This window comes from Clinocottus analis, unplaced genomic scaffold, assembly GCF_023055335.1.
Source record: "Clinocottus analis isolate CAN_PGR_092001 unplaced genomic scaffold, fCliAna1.0.p SCAF_3, whole genome shotgun sequence".
NCBI lineage: Eukaryota > Metazoa > Chordata > Actinopteri > Perciformes > Cottidae > Clinocottus > Clinocottus analis.
In genome coordinates, this window is record NW_027176042.1 from 7,968,707 (window position 1) to 7,995,609 (window position 26,903).

Sequence of the window (26,903 nt, forward strand, 5' to 3'; positions counted from 1 at the left end):
TGACGTATGTCGCAAATTAATTTTCCATTCGGGATAACGACATTAGCATTTTGTTCGTTGAAAGGCCCACTGGTCAGGGCAATCATTGGATCAGGAGTGGAGAATGCGGACATTGCACACACTTAGATTTCCTGGGAGTTGGTAATTCAATTTACTTTGGACAAATCTGGTTTGTATTGTATTGAGCACATGTGTCATGGGAAGCATTTGAGGAGTATATTGACGGAATCGAATTTAGTACAGACTACTCATGACTGTTAGCATAATCAGACATGTAAAATCCTGACACATTTAAACTGCTAAACTTGCTTTTAAGGCAAAATTGGTGGTGAACAGGGATATTGGACTGATATTCAAGCTCTGAAATAGTTAGTTATCACATAATCAGAGAATTTATCACCCAAATGGAGTTCATACCAGTTGCAGCTTGACCTTTTCCGATGAGAGCGACGCAATCTTCCGTGATGTAATCTTTAAAACACCAACCCTGTGGCTACATGTGAAGGATAAAGCATCAAGACCAAGGACAGATAAGCTGAAGTCACCATATCACGGCTAAATGTGTTGCCCAAAGACATTTTAACTTCCAACGTGCCGGTGGCAGGAGAAAATGAATTTGTCTGCTAGGTCTAATCTTAAAGGTCAGCTGTCATCCTCAAACCAGATTGTCTCGGGGTATCCTGTGGGATTTCTTGGCTAATTATGATCTCCAGTGTACAACTCATTGCACACCTTTTTTAGGTCCTAGAATAGCTAAAGATACAGCGTTCATCGAAAGCACAATGTAGCCAGCCATAATTGGCGTTGGAGGCTGCTAACATTTGGATGTTAAAAGCCCAGAAATGAAAGCGTAATGGCTAAAAGCTCTTCCATCTGGCCTGTGTGTTGCCTCTGTGTGGAGAGTAACGTATGAAGCTCGCCGTCATTCGTGATGATCCATCCATCCAGTGGAGTCTGACACATTTGAACATTTCACTTTCAAATTACTGACCAGTTCAGCAGAAAAACAACAGGGAGGCTGTGAACCGGCCCCCGCTGCCCATGAGGCCTCTGAGGTCACTGCCTCGGCCCGCCTAATAGGTCGCGGGGGGTCACGCAGAAAAGAGATTTACTGAGTGGTCAAGACATCCAGTTAGCATCGCGAGCAATTTCATCAAATTCTCGTGGAACGCTCAAAGACGTTGTGTGTAAAAAATAACATTGTGTCCCCCCCATTCATCACCGCTGACTTTGTGCAGTTGAACCCGGCTATCCGTCTGGCTATTGAGACGTATGAGTGATGTCAGCCAACACGTCAGCCAGTTACCTCTCAGTGACCTCCGCTCCCACCCAGAGCCTTTTCATTTGGAAGAGCACCGTAATGTAATGAGAGTGAAGACTGAACATGGACCTTTTTGCTATAATTCACTCTTCGGAAGCTCTCGCTCAAACAGGTTTACCCCCCCCGCCCCCCCTCCCTCCTTCAACAACAGGAACGAAGCTAAATGTACCGTAACATGTAGACATTGTCGAGGGGTCTACTTTTATTTCTATTTCCAGTCATTGCCTTGCTTTAGCGAGAACCTCGGGAGGTGATAATAAGGTGCAGGTTCCTTCGGCAGCTGCCAATGGCTGTGGAAAATGTGAGCGCATAGATTGCCTTCATGTTGCAAGTAACTCACGTTAACCCACTAGGCTGGTCTCGGTTGCACCTGTTTCCTGTTGATGTAGCTGTGTGAATTCATAGTCTCTTCTGGCTTTCTCCAGCTTGCTGTTGTTATTGTCATCAAGGCAGCACTGGTTGCATTGGATGGGTGATTTAGGTTGGATTGGAAAAGTTCCCAATAGTTCAAATTCCCCAACACCCGGGCATCTGGGGAAAAAATATGTACAGTAGTCGATGGCAAGAGACAAATAACTTTTTGACTGCTTTTTATACTATCGATTCTTTTAATGGCCGACCCGCTTTATCTGCTGAACCATAGCTGTAAATGATATATATATATATATATATATATATATATATATATATATATATACTCAAACACTCAGAGTGGCTCCATGCAGTCTCAGTCCGGAGCCGTTCCTCTCTGAGCGCCCACCTCTGCTGACCGTACCAGCTGTGTGTGTGTGTGTGTGTGTGTGTGTGTGTGCGCGCGCGTGTGCCCTCCTCACTCTGCAACCAGCGTGGCTGGAAGCTTCTTTTTTTGTTTTTGCGTTGGCGACTCTAACTGCCAACATGCCGGAGCAGCCGGGAGCGATGAAGGCTTGGGGGAATTAGCTGGTGACAGGAACTCTGCGCGGACTCCGGAGTTGACGGAGAGGCCTGCGGGGACCCTCGCAGTGGAGTGGCGTCATCGAGCCGCGCTCTCGCTACAGCAGAGGGGATGAAATATGAACTCCTTTTAATATCCCGCCTAATAACTGTGTTGACAAGCGCCGTGAGTTACCTTCTGCGGGAATGTCATGGCATTTGGACGATTAGCTGTAAATAGTATTGTATTGCACTTCACCATCACAACGTTACATTTCTTGTCGTAGCAAAAGGCGGTCATTTCAGGTGGTAATTTTGCTCTGCTTATTATGGAGCTAAACACAGGTCTCTCATAGGATGTGGTGGGTTACAAGGGACCCGACCAAGAGAATCACTGCAAGAGTCTGTCTGCACCAAGCCCAATTAATTTACACTTCAAGTCCTCCCGCCCGCATCCACTTGGCACCAGTACTTGGCTCATTTAAAAAGCCAGAAAGCTCTCCTCTATACACTCCTTCGCGAGTGATGTTTGTTTTTTATTTGAAGAAGCTAACAGAGTTTTCTTGGTGGGGGGGGGGGGGGGTTAAAGTTGTGAATTGTTCCCGCAAGGTGGCAGCGGGACAGAGGTCCCAGTCTGATCGAACACACACAAAAAAACTGATAATTGCTTTTGCGTTGTTGTGTTTGTGTGAACCGCCTCCTCAGTGGCAACACATGCCTGAAGCTGTTTTGTGTTTTTTTTTTGTTTTTTTTTCTCAGACCCCCCCCCCAAAAAAATAAAGATGATTTTTACAGCACAGAGTGAAATTCTTTGAATTTGACTGTCAGGCTTTAGATAATGGGAAACAGCCCCGAGGAGCTCCAAAAAGGAGTAAACAAGTTTACAGATTTACATTTTCTGTGAACCGAATTTTAAATCCTCCTCAAATATCCAGTGTCATACATTAGGATTTGAACACATCAGTCTTGTTAGCATCCCCTCGTACTTAAGTAATTACGCCGAAGTGATAGTGATGGCATTATTAGTTGTTTGAGTCTCCAATTAAACTGTTTCGGTGGCTGTCATTCCTGCTGGCTGGGCTCCCTGTTGGCACAGGATCTGGCTGGCAGTGCAAATAGGAGTACAAAGCTGACAGCTGTCTGATAAATTATGCACAGCCCAGTGTTTCAGAGGTGGACATACACACACACACACACACACTGGCACCCACATGCATGCACTGATCCTTATGCCGCTCAGGCCCCAGTGGTACAGTTGAGAGGGACTGGAGACTCATTAAACCCCCCCACGCATTTGGCTTTTGTCTCGGTTACTGCACATCTCTCTCTGTCTCATGTGTCCATCGTCGTCGTCTTCTTCTTAGCACCTCCTTTTAACATCCCGTCCCGTGCGTTTGTTCTCGCTCCCTCTTGGCGCTCCTGTTTGCTCATCTGGTACCTCCATTAACACGGCGGCATCACGGCTCCCCTGCAGATCAGAGGACAGATAGGAGGGTCAACCAAACCATTTAAATATAGCTATATTATATATGTGGCCGATGTATTGTAATCCCGGTCACGAGAGAAAAGTCATACTCCAGACAGAAGGTGTCTTATTTAGCAGTTCAGTGTAACGTCCTTTTTGTGTTCTGCTCTCAAGCGACCTTTGCTTGGTTCCACTCTCTAATAACGCAGAAACATTAACCAGTGAACCTCGAAAGGTTCCACGAGTTGTAACTGATAGCTTTATTAAAGTTTGATGGAAAATTATGTGCTTATAGGTTCACTATTATATCTTTTGGTTTGCCAATGTCGACCGGCGTTATCCTCCAGCATGACACCCGATCTTGCTTTTGAGTCTCATGAAATACTTAATTAAAGGACGATTATTGGGGTTTAGCTTTAAAGTGCCATACGTTCAGGAACTGGCGAAAGACGGATTAAAAGATGGACGGTTAACATTCGAAGCAGCAGTCGAGATAGTTTTACTTGTCATCGCTTGTATAAAACAAGATGGATTCCACATCCTTTATAATACCTCGACCTACTTGTAAGGTCTTGACGAATGCCGACGTCTTTAAATTCATAATCTAACGCACAAGACATTGAACGTCTGTTTTCACCAGTTGAACTCTGTCCATGATGAGTAAACTAATGGTGGAGTGGCCCTTTTTAATCACAGGGTCACGTTTTCTGACAAGAAAACACAGATGTGCTAATAATGGAGTTTCCAAGGCGAAGAAAAAGAACATCTTGGCTTGGCATAATAATTTATAATAAAAAAAAGGAAATATATTGAACCCCTTGGTTGGAGCTCAAGGATACACACAATGCATTGTGGTGAGGGACACTTCATGTAAACAGAAACGTTGTCTGTAACTCGTAAAGCCTTCATAAAGGGGACCTCAGTAGAAAGTGGTACACTTGGCTTGAAGTGGCGTCCCACTTGAGACAAGTCTCTCCCTCCGGTCATGTCGGGGAAAAAAAGGAAAATATAAGCATCTGTCTGTTTGTGTTACTCAGCACTTGTGGTTTAAACCCACAAAAAGGAACGGTTGACAGTGGAAAGTCCGGATTTTTTTTTTTCTTTCTCCTGACCTTAAGTAATAATATGACGTGGAGCGACATTGATCCAGCCTCCGCTGATGCACAAAGCAATGACTTTCTCTACGCCTGCACGCCACACTCGGGCATTCTCTTCATGGATTCACAATATGTGGCCAATTTAGTTCCCCCCCCCCTCTTTCACTTTGTCGGTCCTCGTCCTCCCTCCCTCCTCCCCCTCATCCTGCCGTCTGGACGGCGCATTAGAGTCAAGTGAGAGAGTCTGGACATCATGCTCTTTCCTTGTGTTATCACAATCAGCCATCGGTGTCCTGTTTCTTCACATGTTGCCACGTTGTCACCTTCTGCAGACTTTTGGCTCCACGCGCTGTTAAATCCTGTTTGTATCACCGGGATCTCACTTCCCACGATGTCGAGATACGTGGATTGCCGTTTTCGCCACGACGGCAGGTTAAAATGTTCAGGTCAGGTTACGCTAATTTCAGTGACTAAAGATGTTGAGGGTCATGGATATGCAATTACTCCTCAGTCACACACTGTAAAACGTAAGGTCATCATGAAAGGTCAAGAGTTCACCATCTTGGTAAATGCGCTTTATCAGCATTTGTGAGTTGTATGCTAAACTTGCTGTGGTTTGAAACACAGGCTGGTGCCAAACATTTCATTCAGTTTATTTAAAGGCTGCTGTGTGGAAAAGTTGATCCAGAGCTGTACGACCCCGCCGCGGGGAAACACGAGACGGCCGTTGCTCTGCTGCTGCTTGGCGGTATAACGCAGGATAGGCGCAGGACACAGACAGACAGACAGACAGACAGACAGACAGACAGACAGACAGACAGACAGTGATTCACTGGCTTTGTGGTGAGATGTGAGGTGTTAGAGAGTTCTGAACCACGCAGCCGCGGCCGACGCCACCTGATCCCACCGTGGTGCTCGAGTTAAAGCCATGACTCCTAAACTGGGCCCGGCGGGACGCTGAAACAACACCAGGCCCTCTCTATGAATATCAATGATCCAGCCGAGCGTAGATCAAGCGCTCGGGATACACGCCCCACATTGCTAATTGGGCGGGTATGTGGTGACCTTTAACCCTCCAGTCTCTATTAAAAAAAGAGAACAAAAAATGTTGACGTTCGTTGTAACAAACCGCGCGACATTATTATCGTTTTGGTCTCGCGCTCGCTGAGACGGGAACCTCCGACACGGTGTCACCGTCTGGACCAGTAATGAATGAAAGCTGTGGTGTGCGTGTTTCCCCTCCGCTGAGCCCACAGATCAAACCCCGGGGATGGAGGAGAACGGTTCCGTCACCAGCGAGGGCAAGACGTGTAATCGGCACCTGCTGAATTAAATCTCCGAACACAATGGCGGCCATTGTGCACACGGGTCCTCATTTGACTTCTATGTTTCACCGCAGACATTCATTCATTAATACCCCCATCTTTTTTGAATTTGTTTTATTTCATTCTGCAACAGCCGCCGCAACCTTTTTGTCAGTGCTGCCGTTCATATCAGAGCACCGGCTGCATTTCTTTTTTTTTTTTTTTTTTTTACTTGCCGTGAATGCGATAATCTCAGTGTGGGAGCGAGATTAGCCGCGGCTAAAACTCTCCGCCGATCCCAGCCCCGGGCACAACTGGTGCGGCTAATGCGAGCGTAGAATGAGTTTGAGTGCGCGGGCCTCGCGCCCAGATGAGCACAGCCCGCGGTAATTATGAATTATTGCTACGTTCACACAGATACCTTCACTGTTTGCCCCGAGGCAACTTCTTGTCACGTCGCGCCTTCTGCCTGGAGGATATCCTTTTAAGATCTTTCTGTTTTCTTTGTATTTCCATACAGTGTGTGTTCACGGTTGTGGATCGGGGGGGGGGGGGGGGGGGAGGGTGAGGATTTATTTTAGAGACAGCTGTTGGTTAATAGCTGTTGGATGGAATACAAATATGAAGATCCATTGGGAAAGTGAAATCTCATTTTCAATAGAAATGGTGAATTCTGAGAAATGAAAATGACCCCCCAAAAAATAGAACTTGCCTTGAGGCAGACGTGTTTTTTTCTTCACAACCTGGGGCGCCAATGCATTTAACCAAACAACGTGGAGGGGTTTCGTGGCCGAAGCCTTTTTAATAAATGCTGAACATACTTTACCATCACACCAGTGTACAATATGAGAACTCCGTTGGCCCGGCGTCTCTGATTTGTCTTCTGTGGCATTTGAAAAGATTTACATACAATTTGCTTGACATTTGACTGGAGAGCTTTGAGCCTCACTAACGCGACGGGCTTGGAGAGACGCAGCAAGTGCTGATAGATAGGGATCAGTGGACACATCTGGCAGGAGGAAATCACCAGCAGCCGGGCGTTGCTCCCACATGACCACCCCCCTCCTGCCATGAGATCTGTCCTGCATGAATCCTAACCCGCCAGGGGGTTCCTAGAGATTTTAATCCCGAGACTAAGTTCATAAGGAACTACAAGGTGTCCTCAGTTGTGAGTCACAACCACCGCCACGCCGTCCTACAGCCGACAACAAAGCCCAACTAATGTTTATTTTGTAAAAATGTAAAAAAAAGAGAGAACGAAATGCTCCCTCGTTGTCTTAAAGTGGTCCAACATCTGGTTGGTTTCATGAATGAAGCGGTGCACGAGTTGAAGCAGCAACGCTGTTTGTTTGACCAACCAGGGACAATCGTAACTTCAAAACTAACCCCTGAAAGTTCTTTCAGCAAGTGCCGTCCCCCTAACAGAGTCTTTTTTTAGTGTGTGTGGGGGGGAGGGGGTTGAGTCCGACCCTGGTCTTTGCGGTGGAAAATGCACTTCTTTTAAAAGGTTTCCAGCCTTTGGGGGAAAGTTCTTGCGTAGAAAAGTAAAGTTTTCCGTCTCTGACCCTCGCAAAACCGAGGCAATGGAATTCACTGCCCGGAAATTGACGTTTTGTCTTTTGGTTGGCTGCGCGTCGTCCACCGGAGCAAACAGCGGGCGGATGCCAGCTCTGGCTTGCAGAGACGTACCCGCAGTCTGCACGCGGGTCTCCGCCGGTGAGGCCTTTGGCCTGCGCCGGAGAGGGCCGGCATACGTACGGAGCTGGTTTATTTGTTTCCCCTGGCTTTGGGCCTGTGTGTTTGGACAGACTGGAAGGAATGCCCAGTGTCTCGCTCTTTATAACTGGGGCTCGGCAAAAAAGGTATGGCGCAATAAGAACGCACGAGTCACAAATGTCTTGCCGCCTGATCCTCAAACCTTGGCTGAACGCCTTCTTGTCACACTAAAAGTCTACAACCGCTGCTCATAAGGGGGACTACGTTGTCTGGTTCATGAGTTGCGCGCCCTCCCTCTCATGAATAATCAATGAGCGTCCACTTAATAAACATGAGAGGGTGAGGGGGGCGTGTGCTAGGCCGAGCTCTGGCGCCGGGACCCAGTGAAGCTCAGGCAGAGAGCTGGAGGGACGTCGGAGAGAGAGGGAGGGTGAGGTGGGGAGTAAGAAGAGTGTGAGAGAGAGAGAGAGAGAGAAAGAGAGAGAGAGAGAGAGAGAGGGAGAGCGAGAGCGAGAGAGAGAGGGAGCGAAGCCGGGGGTGGCAAGTCAATCCCGGGTCCCCTCAGAGTTGGCGTGTGTCTGCGAGCGGACGGAGGCAGTCAGTGGAGACCGCGAAGGAGAAGAGATCAGCTTCCACTGTCTGGAGTGGCCAGAGGGAGAGCCTGGATGGTGTGATCTCCTCCACCATGGGATGCAGCCTCTGTACCCTGCAGAAGCCTCAGGAGCATTATAAACTACTCTATGAAGTCTGCCAGGTACTGTCACCCGAGCCTCTGGGGAGCAAAAGGGGTGGGGGGGGGGGCTCAGAAACTCTTTGTATTATTGTATTTTTTTTTTTTTGTATTCCTGTTTTTCGGCAAAAGACTGTCAGTTTTTCGGCTTTTTTTTTATGATTCTTCTTGTGACTGTGGGGTCAACTGGCTGAGTGGGAGAGTGGAGTGAAGTGGAGTTGTTGCCGGCTGAGAGCTCCTGCAGCTGAGCAGCCTGAACTCTGGCCGCCGGGGTCAGCGAGAGGTGGCGCGCTGCGTTTAAAGGAGGAGGGCGGCTGAGAGGGGGGTGATGAAGAGGTGACAGCTCTCTCAATGTGTTTGCTAGTGTGTGTGGCGATTCGCTGCCCACCTCCTCATTGTCGGCTGAATGCTGACTCGGAGCTCTCCGGCTTTAACCCCTGTTTGACTTTCACACACTCCAAAAAAAAAAAAAAAAGAAGAAAAGTTTATATTTAACAGCGCCGTGCTTGGGTTGCACTTTTTTTCTCCTTTTTTTTTTCCGTCCAAGAAAAACGAAGCAGAGCCGTCGTTGTAGACGCAGCGTTACCAGAGAGGGAGGATGTTTTAAGAGAGCCAGGGGACAGGTCACTGGAACCGCACTGTGGTGCAAACTATTGGATTCGATCGGTTCAGTAAAAGCAAAGATGGCAAACATCTTTCTAGTCCGAGATTCCAACTAACTACTCGCCGTTGTTTTATATTGTTGGAAATGTAGTGTCTTTGGACTGTTGGTCCGCCAATACAAACAACCTCACGACATCATCGTGGACCTTTTTCTTTTATAATGTTATCGGATAAATGGACGATTTAGTTGCCCAAATCCTGAAAATGTCAAATACATGTATTTGGAGAAGATCACCCTGTAGTGTTTTCATGTTTGTTGATGGACTCGTGTTAAAAATGATCAAACGCTCTCGGTTTCGTTCTTTTTTTCCCTCCGACATCGTTTCCATCTGAAGCCTTTACGTCTGGATCTTCCGCGCCGGCATGAACCACCTTTTCCAATCCTGCTCTTTAAAGAAGCGTCGGGTTGTAGATTGGTCCTGTAAGAAAGTCGTAACGAGACTGGTGGCTGCGTTTCTGTCACGGTTTTTTTGTTCGTGGTGCCTCAAACAAAAAACAAAGAACAACCCTCCAGCATGTTGCCTCTCTCCGACCGCCGGCCTCTTCACCCGAGAGAGCGTTTGGATTCAAGTGGCAGTCCGGTCTAATGAGTGAGAACATCTCACAGCAGAAGAGTCTGACACACTGTGTTGCACATCTTTTCAGATGTTCTTTCTCCTTCTTTTCATCCATAATGGAGCGCCGGCCAAGTGTTATCCTCCAATCACACCGAATTACATCTCCATTTGCCGCACAGGGCCGCCGGGTGGCCAGTGGCTGGTTTAAATGAACGTAATGATCGAGCTCTCTGCTGCGGATCTCGCTCATTATTCTCCCTTCCGTCACGGCGAAGATAATGCGGGTGAAGGAGGGGGGGCTGACATTGTGTGTGTGCCTGCAAATAGTTCTGCTTTGATCTATCTGGTCTGTTCATGATTCACAACAACAAAAAAAGACGGTGTTCGTGTGTCTCGAGGAAAGGATGTTGTGCGGCGGCGTAATAAATGGATCATGGGTGCTGATATTGGGGTCAGACAGACAAAACCCCCACCCACACCCTCCATCAGACCACTAATAACGGAAAAAACACGGTTAATGGAAAAGGGCTGTCACTTCTTTTGTTCCTCCTGTCAGTTCTCCGGCAGGCCGTTCCTCCTCCTCCCGTCTATCTCTCAGCGGTCTCTTCCTTTCTGTCAGGATGCTCCGTCTGCCGCCGGAGCTCCGCAGGGAAAGTCGGCGTGCTGAGTCTTAACACGACAAGTCATTTGTCATGTTGCCCCCCCCCTCCCCCCTCACCCCTCCTTCCTCTGCCCACTAGTGACAGCAGAGATAACGGATGATTTCTGACACTTGCTTCGTTCTGAAGCGGTTAATAATGGCGACGCTGTCAGAAGAGTCGAGGAAGGAGTTAGTGACTCTGTTTCTTTTCATGTTTTTCCTTTTTTTTTCCCCCGGTTGTTTTTGACGGTGGCCATGTTGTGAACCCTTTTTTGCTTTTTTATTTTGGGCCGCGGCTGTTTTCTTCGTCATCCAGTGATCTGCGGATCGTGTGCTGGAGTCCTCGTGTAATCATTTAGGCTGTGAAATGTTTTTTTTTATTTTAAAGTTTGAGTGGATTGTCAAAATAGTTGGGACTTCTAGTGATGGATTAATCGACCAATCATTGCAGCTCCACATTTTTCCGTCTAAACATTTTCCTGATGGAATCGGCCGACCATGTGACGCCATCGTTTCCTGAAGCGTAACTAACCATGAAACTGGAAGCTCGTCCTCTTGCCAGTCAGGAGGAGAGCAGCAGCACAGCGTGGACTCCATGCTGTGGGACTCTCTTGAGTTTCAAAAGCAAAATCTCAATCCGTTTTGGCCTTGTGTGGTTCTTCGACCTCATCTCGCTATTTGCTTGATAGTTTAGGCAGCTTAGCTTAATAGTGGTTCTGTTCACACCAGAACTATGAGAAACAGTAAGTTTGTCCATGGGTTTTGACCCATTACACCACAATGACCAATCTACATTACAGAGCAGACTCAACCAGTGACCGTCTGACACACAATGTGTAATCATTGGCCACGCCCGCCTTCACCGCGCAGGTTACCGTCAAGCCTTCGACAGCGCGACCAGTACGTTCTCTGTCTGTTTTTTTTTCTTCCTCTTGTTTGTGTTTTTCCAAACTGCATTCAAGCGATTGGTCTCAGATGTATGCGCACGAGACACTTTGACAGGTGAAGGGTTCAGCGTCTCCTCTATCTAGTGCTGCGATTTTGTAGTCAGCGGCAGGGAAAAGGCTGCTGTGTTACTTGACTTAGACAAACCTTAACTTCGATTCTGGGAGGTCTTGTTTCTCCCTCTTGATGGAATACAGGCGGATCCTCTTGTTCGGTGAGCCTGGCACAGCGCCCACGCCTCGCTCCCCCCACCACACACACACACACACACACACACACACACACACACACACACACTCATCCCCCCTTCATCTCTCTGAGGACTTAATAATCCGCCAACACTTGAAATCTTTCCAGTTCATTAAACACCTCAGCTCCGGCTCCTGTGTCTGAAGCGTGGAAAAATATGCTTTTTGCACAGGTTTTTTATGAAAGTCAACAGACGGCACCTGGAGGCATTCTTATCCATCCTGGCAGGATTAGAAATGCTCGCTTGATTTTATTTTTTTACATAAAACTTTAGCAGTCTGCTTGGATAGAACGAATTAAGAGCTTTGGTGTACGTTATTTCCTCGAAAGGAATTGCTCCTATCAATTTGCTGAGAGTCAACGGAGCCACGCTGGAGATCAAACGTTGTTCGGCTCTATTAAAGGCAGCCAACGTGGCGTTCTAGATAAGCGTCCTCCCCATTTCTTGTTATGATCATTAAGGGCCCGAGCTGCGACGGGGCTCAGCGCTCCCTTTCAAACTTGACCCCTCTGACAGCGGCGGACCCCTCGGTCCTTTCTTCAAAGCTGAAGGTAAGCGCCATGTGGAGACGTAAGCTCCGCCGCTTTTGTCAGGGACTTTCAGGCGCAGGCCTTGGAAACTCTGTTTGACAGTCCCGGGGCTGTTAATCTCTCCAGAAGCACTCTGTAATGGCTGTGGCGCCGTGCGGCGGCTCTTACGGGACCCCGAGCTTTAATGAGAGCCTCGGCACAAGCCGGCTACTGGGTCGCGGGGGTCCATGCTGAACTGATCCAGACTATTGTTGCCTTTTTTTGAGGCGTCTCAGTCTCTCGTCGTCCACGCCTCTCCCCGTTCCCCAGCAGAGGAGCAGCATCCTCAACCGGAGAAAAAAAACAACAACCCTCAATTGATCTGCTGGGCAATAGGAGTTTACAAATGAGCCCTCTGGAAGCGAGAGCAGCGGCCTAATTAACTCGATTCCTGGTCCAAGATGTCCCGCTCAGCTCGAGAAGCCAAGTTGTCACAACGCCAGATGGTCTCAGTGTGACATGTCTCGGCCCAGACCGACAGAGAAATTAGATGAAAATACTTGTACAAGACAGGGCCGCCGTTCCCTTCAATCCTCTGCCCCTCCCTCCCCCGCCCCACTGTCAGAGACCCCGGTCATCAGAAGGACCTTGCAAAGATGTAGCTTGTCCCCGTTCGGCCCCCCGATAATGAGGCCTGACACAGGCGGCGTACGGAGACCAGCGCCACCGGAGCCTGAACTGTGTGTTTTTTAATAACGGCTCAGATCGTTGGCCGCCACATCTGTTAAACACTGGAGCAGGTGGCCGGCGGCCACAGGGGACCAGTAGCGGGAGCCTGTGTGTACTTACCAGTCAGCCCAAAGCAAATGACAATGGGGATCAAACCAAGCTCTCAGGGAGCATATCAAAACCAAACAGAGATTTAGAAATGCCCGGCACTTATCCCTCACTATGCATGTAGATGTGGCGGACAAAGTTATGACAGATGGCTCCAGGTCACTGTACCCAGAGGTGTCTGTTTTGAGTCCCATGCAGGTGAACTAAAGCTCTTCATGACTCAGGTCCTCCACAAACAGGCAAAAGGACTCCGGTTAAGTGACGGAGATTGTTACATGTGCTGTGTCCAAGGCAGACTCATTGGTGAAGTCCAAAGTCCGCTCAACTTAAAATCCCTGTCGGATGTTACAAGGAGGCTTGAGGTGGGATGAGTTCCACTTTGTACAGACGCAGGAGGTTTAAGGTTTAAGTGGCTGTTGTTTTGCAAGAGCGGCTGATGATAACATTACAGCACCAACACCCCCCTGACGTCTGTAATCGGGGCTGATATACGGACCCAAATAGCTGATTTTGTTTGCTCTGCTGCCCTTCTTGAGCAAACCAACTTGGCTTTGGCATATAGAGCTCCATGGGATTCCTCACTGAGTAGCGTGTGTGTGTGTCTGTGTGTGTGAGAGACGCTGGACAGAGAGGGGAACCCCGGCGGTGTAGCGGAGTGAGATAACAGCGCTGATGAAGGGCGACACGGGCCGACAGTTGGGGCCCCGAGGGCTGGGTCCTGTTTTGCTGATTTCCCCCGTAAACTGAACTGCGGCTTCATTAGACTCCATACAGCGTTACCGTGTCCGTGCTGAGGGGCAGAGAGAGAAGTCCTCCAGCCTTGAGATGCCATAAGTTGGAAGACCAATGACTCAGAACGATGTTGTTAGTTTTCTCTGCCAAAATGAAACACTTTCACTGGAGTAGTTTTCGGTGAGAAGATTATTGCCCGCTCACAATTCATGGTTCACAGAATGATGGAAGGTTTCTGCTGGTGTATTTCATGAAGAAATCCCTCTTGAGAGAGAAAAAAATGTCCATTTTAATCGAGATCTGACTAAATGGGTGGAACAGGTGATTGTTAAAGAGCTCTAAAGTGAAATAAAATGTATTTCATTTCAAGTGAATTTCAGCAGATTTAGTTGCAAACTTCAATTTGGCTTCAATTAGACGAGAGAGAGAGAGAGTGTGGGAGAAAGAGGCAGCAGTAAGCTCACTGCAAGTGATTTGGGTTCTTAATTGATCTACGGCTGATAACACAATGCCCCCTTGCTTTAATGAGATTAGCAATAAACAGTGGTGTCTCTTTCAGTCCGCATTTCTGTTTTTTTTTTTTTTTTTGGCTGCTTGTTCCGTAATCCTCAATAAGCTCGCACACTGTGGCAAATAAAGGCCGCTGTGTTTCCGAGCCTCAAAGCACGGAGCGTTTTTCTGTCCACTCGGTTTTGTGTTTAAAGAAAACATGTTGCCGATTTCAAGACACACTTGAAAGTGTGCACACCACACACACACACGCGCACACACGCACACGTTGAGAAAATCCCTGGCTGGTCCTTAAATCTTCTTTCTTTTATTTGAAAATTGTTACAAGTGAAATAAAAGAGGGATTAACTGTGTTTTTCATTCCGAACGACCCACATTCAAACTGCCACTCAAACGCTACATAGCCCCCCTCCTCCCCTCTCGCCTCCCCGAAAAAAAAAGCCTACAAGTCTCAACGCTCTCCATCACGTCAACGCTTCTCTCCGTTCTAAAACGCAGACTTTGATGAATCCGTCTCAGAAGTGTATCCGAGCAGAAATAGGAAAAAAAAAAAAAAATTAAAAAAAGCGTGCGTACAGAGCAAAGCTCCCAGGGTTCTCCTCGGCCTCGAATAGATCTGCCGGCCCGCTCGCCCGGCCCCAGACGTTCCTCTCTGATCATCCCGAGGACCAGAAACGCCGGCTCCTTAATGACGCTCTCCTCTTTGTTACTAAAGGATCAGGCGGCGATTCAAACGACCGCAGCCAAATGTGACACAATGAGTCAGTGAATGGATGAAATATCCCATGATTTAATATGTGATAAAGAGAAGACCATTGGGCGGCGGGGGGGGATTGCTTCTTTTGCAGACTGACACATTTTTTAGTTTGTGTATGCAAATATTTTATTTCATTACTGTTGTGCCCATGTAAATGCCTGTTTTCTGAACCCAATCATACAGCTTACCCGTGATGCTTGAGATGTAGGGGGACTTTAATTCTCTGACCCGCATGACCCTTTTATTTTACGGCCGCGAACCACAAAAAAAAAGAGAAAGAGACATGGCACGTCAGCAAGCTTAGCCCACGAGCTCACTGCTAACATTGTCTTCTCCTCCGAGGCTAATGAGCATGTCATCCGGCATTATTTTGATGGTTTACAGGTTACATAGAAGAAGAAGAAAGAGCCTAGTTGACATTAGCACAGCCACACTGTGTGGAAACTGGTCCTAGGAAGTTTTTTTCCTGTCTTGTTAAAAAAAGAATTAAAAAAAATGACAAAGACAATGATGAAAGAGACGGTGCTGGCCGCCTGGCAGATAAGCATCTTTGGCAGCAGGTTAGCAATCGCTGAACAAAAACACACACACACACACATTGATATTTCCCACATCGGCATCTCAACTCAACTGATGTGATATTTTAATGACAGAAAAAAATAGGCCGTGAGTAACAAAGCCACAGCTGTGTACATTCCTCACCAAACAGCGCCACGGCAGACATGTGATTTAGACCTCATCAGTATTCCTTTAAGTCGGGCCTGGCCGCCCTCCTGTCATTAAAACGGGTTTAGGGCAGATCCCCTTCTTGGAGGATGCACCGGCGTCATTCCTGCCGAGTGTCAGCCACCGTTTTTTTTTCTTCTTTTTTTTTGGGGGGGGGGGGATAAAGTGAAGAACGGCTCGAGCGGTCGGTCCTCGCGAAGGTAACTCTGACCTTCAGGTGCAGTCAGGGAGGCACTCGAGAGGCTGGTTTCTTTGGCTCATCAGCTCCGGGTCCTCGCTCCCCACAAACCCCAACAGTGTGCCGCGAAGGGCCGCTCCGTGTCAGAGGTGAGTGTAGTGAATGGAGGTCGTGGGGACCCCCCCGCCCCCTCCTCCACCTCTCCCCAACATTGAGAGCACTGAGGCAGAATACTACAGGCTCAACAAGACGTGGGAGGAGGGGGGGCTAAAGGCTTTGTCTCTGGTTCACTGCCTCCAAGTAGCCCCCGGGATTCCTGGCAACCAGGTTTGATTGTTGAAGACCGCATGCGGAGAGGCGGGGACACAAAGGCGCTCGTATTCCTCAGCTGACGTACAACATCACGGCTCGCTGTGGGAAACAAAGATGGCCGCGGGTGTGAGGTCCTGTGTGGTTTTTAAGGATTTATTTATTTCTGATACCAGCAGCAACAGCACACAGGATTCTTCTTTCATGTGCTGGTGTTACTTGGTTTGGTTGTTTTTTTTTCACGCCAAGGCCGGTTTGTCTTTCTGTTGGCGTCTTTTGGGCTTTGAGAAGAGCGCGTTTTACATCTCAAGGTCGCTTTGTGGTTTTTGTTGTTTCTTTTCTGAAGGTTTTCTTACATTTGCATTCTGTGATACGATAACACGCTCGAGCCGATTTATTCGCAGCAAACCGTGAATAGATGAGCTATTAAGTTTTGATGGAGGAAAGGTAGAAGTTTAAGTCCGCTGAAATGATCCAATTATCCCGCAGACCCGGGATTAGCATTAATCAGCTCTGGTTATTAGTGGGCACATAGCTTCCTCTGACTTCTGCATTAAGTTTCCTTCCTTTTCTTGCCTTCTTTGTCCACACACACACACACACACACACACACAAGCCCACTGCCTGTGGTTTCTATAAGTACTCCTTTATAGAAATATGTCCTCAGCTTTTACATTGTCCGGGTCAAAGGCAGGTTGTGTGTATACACAAAGCATTCATTCCCCGGAGCAGATTTAATATTGCTGCCGATTTGAAGCGCAGCGCCGCAGCTAAGTCTGCAAAAATGTGCCGCGAATGCCAATGAGACACTCGTGGCCGGAAGGCAGACGCACCAACCGGGCCCTCGAGTTTTATCAGAAAATGAATCCTTGAACGCGGACTTGCATGTATGTTAGATGTCGGGTGGAGTGAAAAGGAACGGCGAAGATCTATGACCTGCAACTCCAAACGCCAGAAAGTAACTCGACTCCAAGGGTACTTTGAGCCTGGGAGTGATGAGAAGCAGGAGGAAGGGAGCATTGAGCCGGGGGAAATGAGATGAGCCCCCGGGCCTGAGATCCTATCGGCGCTTTCGGCACATCCAGGACTCGCAAACCCACAAAGTCTGCGTGATGTGGTGATTTACAGCGAGGACAGTGACTCTGGGGGAGCCCTGATAATCGGAGGGCCAGTGGGATGTGCTATGCGCATGCAGGGGTTGCGGGGCTCTTTAGCATCTTAAGTTCACCGGGTTAAAGCTTGTTTGGGCGGTTTTACGTCTCCCACAGTCGATGTTTTAGGGATCTTACTGTGACACTTGGGCCGAATCTAGATTTAATCCGCATGGTTCGTCTGACGTGTTTGGACAGATCTGTGTGCAGACTTGAGTGTTCTCTATTTACCACTAAGTCTCATTGGATCCCGGAAACACACTCCATTGAGAGCGCCAACGGGTCCGTGCTCATCTTCCACCAGCACACGGAGGCCTCAAAACCCTCTGAAGTCTAATGTCATTTCCTCGATTTCACATCATTTCCTAAATTCATTCATTTTTTAAAAGGAGGAGCATATGATAGAGCTCATACTCGTACATACTCATGTGTTGTATATATCAAGATATTCAGAACAACCTCAGCGCTCTATGTATAATGAGGCACCATCGTCCTCAGGCTCAAGTGTAAAGAGATAATATGGCCCTAAAGTAAAAAAAAAACAAATTGAAGCTTGATTTTTTTGAAACTCTTCATATCTCTGGTGAAAACCGTGTGAATTAGCCTCTCCACCGCGACGTGCCGCGACTCTTTTTTTTTTTTCGCCCTAGTTAATCTCGCGGCACCCACTCCGCCGCCGCCGCCGGCAGATCACATTTATCTCCTTCTGCGAAATGACTCGGCTTGATGAGGGCTCCCCGGCTAATGAGCTTGATTAATTAAAGAGAGACTCATCCTAATTACGGTCTTATTCTGCTCGGCCCGACAGTGACCCTGTAAAACAAGCCGAGGCCGTGCTGAGTCGTTTGTGTGGGCGCAGTGCTTCATGTGAGGCCTTAATCGTCTCGGGTGATGATGACATCGGTGCGGCGCAATTACCATCATCTTCAGTCTCACGGACCGCAATAGCAAATGGAATCAAACCTGTCATATTGTGTGTGTCCACAAAAAAAACCCATACAAAATCGAAACAAAATTTGCTGATTTGTCCTTTTCTTCATCTTCTTGCAGGTCAATGGCAAGGACCTCTCCAAGGCCACCCACGACCAGGCGGTGGAGGCCTTCCGCACCGCCAAGGAGCCCATCGTGGTCCAGGTTCTGCGCCGCGCCCCGCATCCCAAAGGGGTCGGCCCGGCAGGGGACGCCCATGTCTCGGACATCAGCACGCAGACCGACATCACCCTCCAGCACATCATGGCCCTGACGAAGCTGTCCCCCTCCTCACCCACCATGACGGAGCTGGAGGAGTATCTGCTCCCGGAGGAGTAAGTACATGAAGAAGAAGAAGAAGAAGAAGAGAGAAAGCCCCGCGAGGATGAGTAGGCGGCTAAAAAACTTGAAGCACTAGCATAGTTATTTATTGTCTGCATAATACATACAATAATATACACATTCCTGCCCCTACATGCTGTCTATGCCCCTGTAGAAACCCATGTACATACATTAAGATCAACCGGTTCTTCTTTTCTTTCCGTGGCAGAAGGGACAAAGCTCCTGCCAAAGCAGGCCCTCCTCCTGGATAATTTAATAAAGAATTCAGAAATATTCTTTTGTCAGTGTAGAAATTCGTGATTGACCTGGTTGCCAAAATGGCTCCTCAGCGGCCTGAATCTGACCCAAACAATCAAATCAATCAAACAGGATTTCCAAGGGAAATACAGATGTCTTGGAGATCAGACCAGGGATGGATGAAGCATAAGGACATCGGTGATGCCTGAAAAAAATGGTGCTGATGCAGAACAGTTGTATCCTGCTCAGCTTTTGTAGCAAACGCTGACATGATTGTCGACGTGGCCCCGAGTGTTGAAACCCCCCTCGTCGTTCAGCGTCTGGTTTGCCATCACCTGACCCGTACCTGAAGCGACACGCCTCCACAAACTCCAACCTAATCCGGGTCGTGTGTGGTCCCCCAGTGCCAGGATGAAGCCTGCTCAGTAGAAAATGAATAAAGTTTTTTATACCGGATTCTAATCATGCTGAAACTGACTTTTAAAAGCAGCGTTTATTTGCAGTACCGCCGCACGAACGGAAATATTATTAAACAGACTACCGGAAAGCCCACTTCGCTTGCACTTTGACGGTACGGGAACGCTTTGGTTTCAGAAAAAGGTCACCTCACTGAGAGAGACAGGCGGACCTTTTACTTTAACAGTTAATTAAGAGAGCGACACCTTATCTTCTGCTCCAGACTACACAGCTGTGAACACCCGGGACGCGTCTGAAGTTTGAAAGGGAAACGTCCCCGTCACTTACGGGAGGTGACAGCTTCTCCGGGGCACAGAGCCACTTTAAAGCGATGGTTCAGTTCAGCCGGATTTGCATATTCACAAATTGCATCTATTGTATGTGTGTGTGTGTGTGTGTGTGTGTGTGTGCGTGCGTTACCCCCCCCCGGGGCTCAAAGAGTTTGGCTGCCTTTCAAACCCCATGGCAGCAGCAGTTGCTTTTTAATGAATGAGTGTGATTCCTTTAATTGATTTCTGAGTCAAATTAATAACAAGGCATGTTAATTTGTGATTAGCCTCTGGGTGAAGCTTCAACATATCTGATTCAAGAGTGATTCCTGCATTGAGTTCGTCTTACTTCCTCTCCCCTCATTACATTTTCAAATCCGGGGGCATCTAATCATTTAATCCAGATTGCTAAAATGTGGTGTTCTTTTATTTCTGTTAATTTGTTTTAGGCGTCTCGGCCAAACTAGCATTTACTCTTTTCCAGTTTGTCTTACATTCCTTTTGCCTTTTCTCAGGCATCCTCCACATGCATACTTTGACCCCAACGACTTCCTGGAGGTCATGCAGCAGGACATTGAGCGCGAGGAGCTGGAATATGAGGTAAACACCAGATCCGTCTCGGCTCCCGTCTCGGCGGCGGCCTGCACTCAGACGGCCGCGCATCATTTGCACCACGAGCAAGGCCGAGGTCGCCTCCGTGTCTCCAGTCCAACGGCCTCGCCGGCGGTCACGAGTACTGATATATCCCAGTTATTGATGGGGCACTCTCCCTCTGTACAGACACTGAGATGTAGGCCAGACGGGGATCGAGTTGCCCGTTTGCTCCAACAGATGCGCAGCGCTGACATCATTACTTATTAGTGACAGGGCCTAATATGTCTTCCTGGGCTGGAGGATAATTAGATGGCACAGATAATAGGTCTGCGGGGATGAATCTGACGATGCACGCTAACAACGTCTGAATGAGGCCATGATCAGGCGTCCGCTGTGCTCCTTCGGTGACCTCCGCTGACTCCTGACTCCCACTCCCATGAAGAACCCCAGCCACCCACTGCTTGGTATTAATAATGTCCAAAGAGGAGCTCAAAGGCTGAGACCAGGAAGGTGAGGCTCCGGGTGGCTTTAAGGCAGACTTAACATTAAGTAACCCCGGCGGCCTCGCAGACCGCCTCTCCACCCTGGAGAAGAACGGCTCATCCATCCAGTGATGCTCCGCTTGCCTCGGATCAGTTTTTATTTCGTGCTTTGTCACTTTGTGTACACTGTAAGGTTTCTAATTCGCACGAGAATGGATGTAGAAATAGATTAGAAATGACAGGATGTCTGTGCTGTGACTACCAGTAAGTTAGTCATATTATAAAATTTGGCTTTGTTAGCGTAATTCTGCGTTTATGGAGATACAGAGATAAGCCGCGCCCCCTTTCCGCCGCAAATGAAGCGGACAACATGAATAAACTACATGTAGTCGAGCGAGTAAACCCACGTGAGTAAAGCTGTTGTTGTGAACGCAGTGTGTGTTGTTTTTTTTTGTAGGAAAAAATGTTGCAGGTGAAACGAATAGTTTGACATTGTGAGAATTACATTTTTTTGCGTTCTTGTCTGGCACCTTAATGCGTTTCATCACGGTACCGTCATACCGTTCCGTTCAAAGCAAAACATAGTATATTAGTATTGTACTAACATTGTCCAGGACATCAACCCATATTATTCAACTACATAATAAACATACAAACGATTGATTCAATAAATATTACAGCAATAGAGATTACTCAATCAATAAACATGGTAGGGAAAAGAAAATGCACTCGTCTGTATGTGAATATTATGGTGACTATAAACTGTAAACTCACTATACTGCATGATGTGATATAACTCCCGATAGGAATATTACAGTACCGTATTAAATTGACACCATAGTAGATAAAAAAAAAGCCCAAAAGTACAACGAGGTCATATAAGATTTACTGAGTGCGATAAACATACGATAAGTGATGATAAAAGATGTTATAGAGACACTGTGGCAGGACGTCTGAGCCCACTGCAGAGCACCTGCAGGCTCAACATGGCCACCCTGAGCTCATGCTGTTCAGCACAGTTTTTCTACCATGTGACCTCAGGGTTTCGCCGTAAAAACCAGTTCTCATCTATCCCTTGTTGAGAGGGACAGAAAGCAGTAAACGTATTCCCCACAATGTCAAACTATTCCTGTAAGATCAGCTTCGACATTCAGCGGAGACGCTGGGGTTTTTTTTTTTGGAGGGCGTGGGGGAGCTTAACCCTCTCGGAGTCGGCCCTCTGCCCTCGAAGAACACTCACCGCTCGTATCTTTATCTGTATCTGAGAGATTACAGGCGCTGACAAGTGAGTAACGGCACTCTGCCCGTCTGCGGCCCGCCGCCTCGTCTCTCATCCTGTCAGCGGGGCTCTCTCAGAACGCCAATGGCTGCCCAGCGTCCAGCTGAAAGATTCATTACAGTGATTGATGGATCACTGTTGCCCCACAAACCCATTTCGTAGTCAGTCGATTTCTGAAAAAAAAATAAAAAACAAACATGAGAAAACACGTTTTCCACTCAATCTGAAAATGTATCTGTAGTCATCTTAAAAAGCTAATAATTTCAGATGGATATGAGATTATTTTGTGTGTGTGTGTGTTTGGTACCAGGAAGTGGATTTATACCGAGCCAACATCCAAGACAAGCTCGGCCTGACGATCTGTTACAGGACTGATGATGAGGACGAGGCTGGGATCTACATTAGTGAGGTGCGTGGCCAACTTCAGCTGGTAGATGGTGCCGGCCAGGACGGTCAGCAGCGACTGTGAGTCATTCTTCATTCTCTTTCCTTCAGATTGATCCCAACAGCATTGCCGCGAAGGACGGCAGAATCAGAGAAGGGGACAAAATCATTCAGGTAAGATCACTGACAGTTTCAGCAGTTGTACTTGTGTCCTCAATATGCAGTGTATGTATATTTCTAGGACCCCGCTGCTTGCTTGTAATTTATTCACAAATATGGAAAACTAATATTTGACCTATGTTAGGTTTCTTTAACAAGTGGGAGCATAAATGTAAAAAAGACTAAAATAAAAGCCCTTGTTATCATTTTATTTGAATGTTTTTCCTTCTCTGCCCCCAAAGATCAATGGCATTGAGATCCAGAACCGGGAGGATGCTGTAGCGCTGCTGACCAGCGAGGGGAACCAGAACATCTCTCTGCTGGTGGCCAGACCAGAGATCCAGGTACTGGGAATGTACTAAAAAAAGTAACGGTTGATGACAACAAGGCTTTTAAATCTTCATCTGGTCACTTTTGGAACCAAATATAGAAAGACTTTCAACGGCAGAGTGTCTGTCGAGCTTCTGCGCCGAACTTGCATCTAATGAGGCCTCTCTTCTCCCCCCCCCCCCAACTGCGTCTCAGCTGGACGAGGGCTGGATGGATGATGACAGGAACGACTTCCTGGATGACCTCCACATGGACATGCTGGAGCAGCAGCACCATCAGGCCATGCAGTTCACCGCCAGCATGCTGCAGCAGGTACACGCGCACAGCGCGCAGAGGCAAACGGGCACCGCCAGTCTGCGCGCGCGCATATGTTCATCCATAGATTCTTTTGGCCGAGCCCGTCTCTGCCGAGACGAGCAGCTGCTGTTGTCGGCATCTCTTTTGGCAACGCTTTTTCTGGAGGCTGTCGCGCAGAAAAGCACATGGTCGTCCACAAAAACAGTTTGAAAGTTTCTCTGAGTTGGTGTCAATGAAGCAGCGTTTTTCTTGGCAGTTACTCGTAGTAGATTGACTTCACATTAGTATCATCCGTGACCCAAATTATGTCATGCATGTTGTGTACCTGTATCTTTCACGCAAAATCCAATGGCGCTGATGATTCGCGACGTGTAACCCTGTTTCTAAATCATTTTGTCTTCTTTTCTTTCTTTTTTTTTACCAGAAGAAGCACGAGGAGGACGGGGGCACCACGGACACGGCCACGCTGCTGTCCAACCACCACGAGAAGGACAGCGGCGTCGGTCGCACGGACGAGAGCACGCGGAACGACGAGAGCTCGGAGCAGGAGAACCTCGGCGACGACCAGACCACGGCCTCCAACACGCTGGGCAGCTGCCGAAAGCTCACCTACAGCCAGGACACCCTCGGCAGCGCCGACCTGCCCTTTGGCGGCGAGTCGTTCACCTCCGTGGACTACGCGGACGCCGACTTCCTTGGCATCCCGGCCGACGAGTGCGAGCGCTTCCGGGAACTCCTGGAGCTGAAGTGCCAGATGCGGAACAGCGTCTCTAACCAGGGTCTCTACTACCAGGGCGGCGGGGCCGGGGGTCAGGACCAAGAGGGCGTGGACAAGGAGCTGGAGATGCTGAACGAGGAGCTGCGCACCATCGAGCTGGAGTGCTTGAACATCGTGCGCGCGCACAAGATGCAGCAGCTGAGGGAGCAGTGCCGCGAGTCCTGGATGCTCCACGACGGCGGCTTCCGCAACTACAACACCAGCAGCGACGCGGGCCGCCACGAGCTCTCCGACATCACGGAGCTGCCGGAGAAATCGGACAAAGACAGCTCCAGCGCGTACAACACGGGCGAGAGCTGCCGCAGCACGCCGCTCACGCTGGAGCTGTCTCCGGACAACTCGCTCCGGCGGGGAGCGGAGCACCAGGGTCCGGCCGGAGCGGCGGGCGCCAACGGCTCCAACGGCAGGGTCCTCAAACCTCTCCTGTCCCCCGTCCAGGAAGCCCGTGTCCCCAGCCGGAGCCGAGGCTCCGCCAAGGAGGCGGAGGGAGCGCTGCAGCCAGAGGGCAAGGAGCGGAAGCCGCATTCGCCGTACAAGCACGCCCACATCCCCGCCCACGCCCAGCACTACCAGAGCTACATGCAGCTGATCCAGCAGAAGTCCGCCGTGGAGTACGCCCAGAGCCAGATGAGCCTGGTCAGCATGTGCCGAGACCCCGGCGGCGAGCTGGAGCCCAAGATGGAGTGGAAGGTGAAGATCCGCAGCGACGGCACGCGCTACATCACCAAGCGGCCGGTGCGGGACAAGCTGCTGAGGGAGCGCGCCCTGCGCATCCACGCGGAGCGCAGCGGCATGACCACCGACGACGACGCCATCAGCGAGCTGAAGATGGGCCGCTACTGGAGCAAGGAGGAGAGGAAGCAGCACGCCGTTCGCTCCAAAGAGCAGAGGCAGCGCCGCGAGTTCATGAAGCAGAGCCGGGCGGACTGTCTGAAGGAGCAGTCGGGCCCGGAGGACAGGAAGGAGCCCAACATCATCGAACTCAGCCACAAAAAGATGAATAAAAAGAGAAATAAGAAAATATTTGACAACTGGATGACCATCCAGGAACTGCTGACCCACGGTACCAAGTCCCCAGACGGCACGAGGGTTTACAACTCACTCCTGTCGGTGACCACAGTGTGAGTCCTGTTCGGAGTTCAGGTGGGCGGGCCGAGGCAGACGGGGGTCGGACTGGGGAGTAACGGACTGTACATAGGACGCTACCAGTTGGGGGTAGAGATTCCTGCCTCGTTCAATGTGGCAACATTTTGTAAATAGGAAATAAGGAGAGCCTTCCCCGGACGAACAAAAAGAAGGTCTTTATAACGATGGTTGGATTTGACACGACTTGGGTTGCAGCTTTGAGGATGATTTTGAAAAGCTTTTTTCTTGTTTTTCAAATTCTTTCAATAACATTTTCTACCTTTTTGTGCTTGCTCTTTTGAATACTTTTTTTTTTGGAATCAGAAACACAATATGAGATTTTTTGGAAGTTTTTTTTTTGTTGTTTTTTTTGAAGGTGTGTAAAGGTGCCATACATAAACAGTCAGCATTTACACTATTTTACATTACTTTGTTTGTACTATATATCTCTTATCAGTATTTTACTGTTATGCATACTTAATGCTTTTTATGGAAACAATGCTATTTTCCTGCAAGGTAGAACACGTACTCCTTTTCAAAAGGACTTTTGTAAATTCAAAAAAATAAAAATCTTTTTAACAAATCCACATTTTTAGTTCAAATTTCTCTCTAACGGTGCTGATTTCCCAAAGTTAATACCACCCGCGATGTACCATCTGTTACGTCATGTAGAGGACGTCATAACGCGATATCATTGTGCATGTAACCTACTTTTAGACAAAGATGTGTCCTCGCATTGGAATTGACATGTTTAAGGCACACGTCGTAGTCGCTTTTGCTTTCTTAGGGTTTCATGTATTGGACGGAATAACAGCATAACAAATCCTTAGTTAGCCTCACAATTTGATGTCTTGTAAAATGAGAGAAATAATAAATTATTGTTTTATATATGACGAGCTTTCAAATCTTGTTGGAATTTGTTGTTTGTGCGAGCTGTTGGACCGCCATGAATGTGACCACACGAGGGAAATAAGAATATATTATTTTCAAATTCCCAGTAGGTATGAGCTGTATTGAGCTGTATTGAGTGTGCAGGGTCCAATAATCCGTCAGAGGGTGGTCCATGTGACTGGATACCCACGAGGAAATCCCACGGGTTTGAGAACAAACGCTGACACAGGATTCGATTTGCTTCCGTTCCAACTTTCCTTCTGGTACTTGCTCAACATTACTGTTTAACGCTGGGTAATAGAAGCTCCCATTGCGCTCTTATTTAACACATTTTTAAATAACGGATATGCCTGGACTCGCACAATCAGACGCTCCGCTGGATTACGTTCGCCAACTTGTGGTACTGATTCCAGGATTCCTGGAGGGCAAAGACAAGTCTATCGGCTGTCTCCGTTTCATGCCGGAGCCCAAGTAAAGCAACAGCATGTCCGACTGGCGTCGACATTAAACGATCCAATCGGCACAGATCCCCGCTGTCCAGATCTAAATGGCTGCAGGCTAACAACTTTTGGTTTTCTTTTGTCGTTGTGACGGCCCTTCCCTCTGTGGTGGCTGCCCTCCATCCGCTGTTATTGCTTACACACAAGTGTGTTCATCGGTTCTGAAGCAGCATTTTTGTTTTGTGTTGGGACCAAGTTGTCCGGGACGCTGGCATGAAGCGCCCCCGCATGGGGATGTCTCCCTGCCGGGCTAATGGTTTATTTATTTATCTGACTCGAGACTTTCACCATCTGTTAGAGGGACCTGGTACCCTCAGTCCCATGTGAGCCTGCAATTAGCAGCTCAGTGCCTCATTACTGAGGACAAAGGCGGCTCAGACTCTGCTGATACACTCCTGATGTCAACGCGCCTCCATCAAACACACCTTTTGTGTGGTTTTCTTGATGAGGCAACAAAGATTAGGGCATGATCCATAGCGTGTTTAGACATGCTCAAGTGCAT

General features: G+C 48.3%; 1 protein-coding gene across 4 annotated transcripts in view; it reads left to right on the forward strand.

Moving 5' to 3' along the window:
* Positions 1-25,869, forward strand: part of pdzrn3b (PDZ domain containing RING finger 3b) — an 87,511-nt gene extending 61,642 nt beyond the window's left edge. For 3 of the 4 annotated variants that reach the window (XM_068594984.1, XM_068594985.1, XM_068594987.1), the window contains 7 exons: positions 18,360-18,613; positions 20,098-20,182; positions 22,248-22,346; positions 22,433-22,495; positions 22,723-22,824; positions 23,006-23,122; positions 23,532-25,869. In XM_068594984.1, coding sequence (XP_068451085.1) covers positions 18,360-18,613; positions 20,098-20,182; positions 22,248-22,346; positions 22,433-22,495; positions 22,723-22,824; positions 23,006-23,122; positions 23,532-25,010 — 2,199 coding nt within the window. In that variant the 3' untranslated portion in view covers positions 25,011-25,869. Of the gene's footprint in view, positions 1-8,365; positions 8,570-18,359; positions 18,614-20,097; positions 20,183-22,247; positions 22,347-22,432; positions 22,496-22,722; positions 22,825-23,005; positions 23,123-23,531 lie in introns of those variants that run through there. The other variant, XM_068594986.1, reaches the window with a different exon arrangement.
* The last annotated feature ends 1,034 nt before the right edge of the window (positions 25,870-26,903 follow it).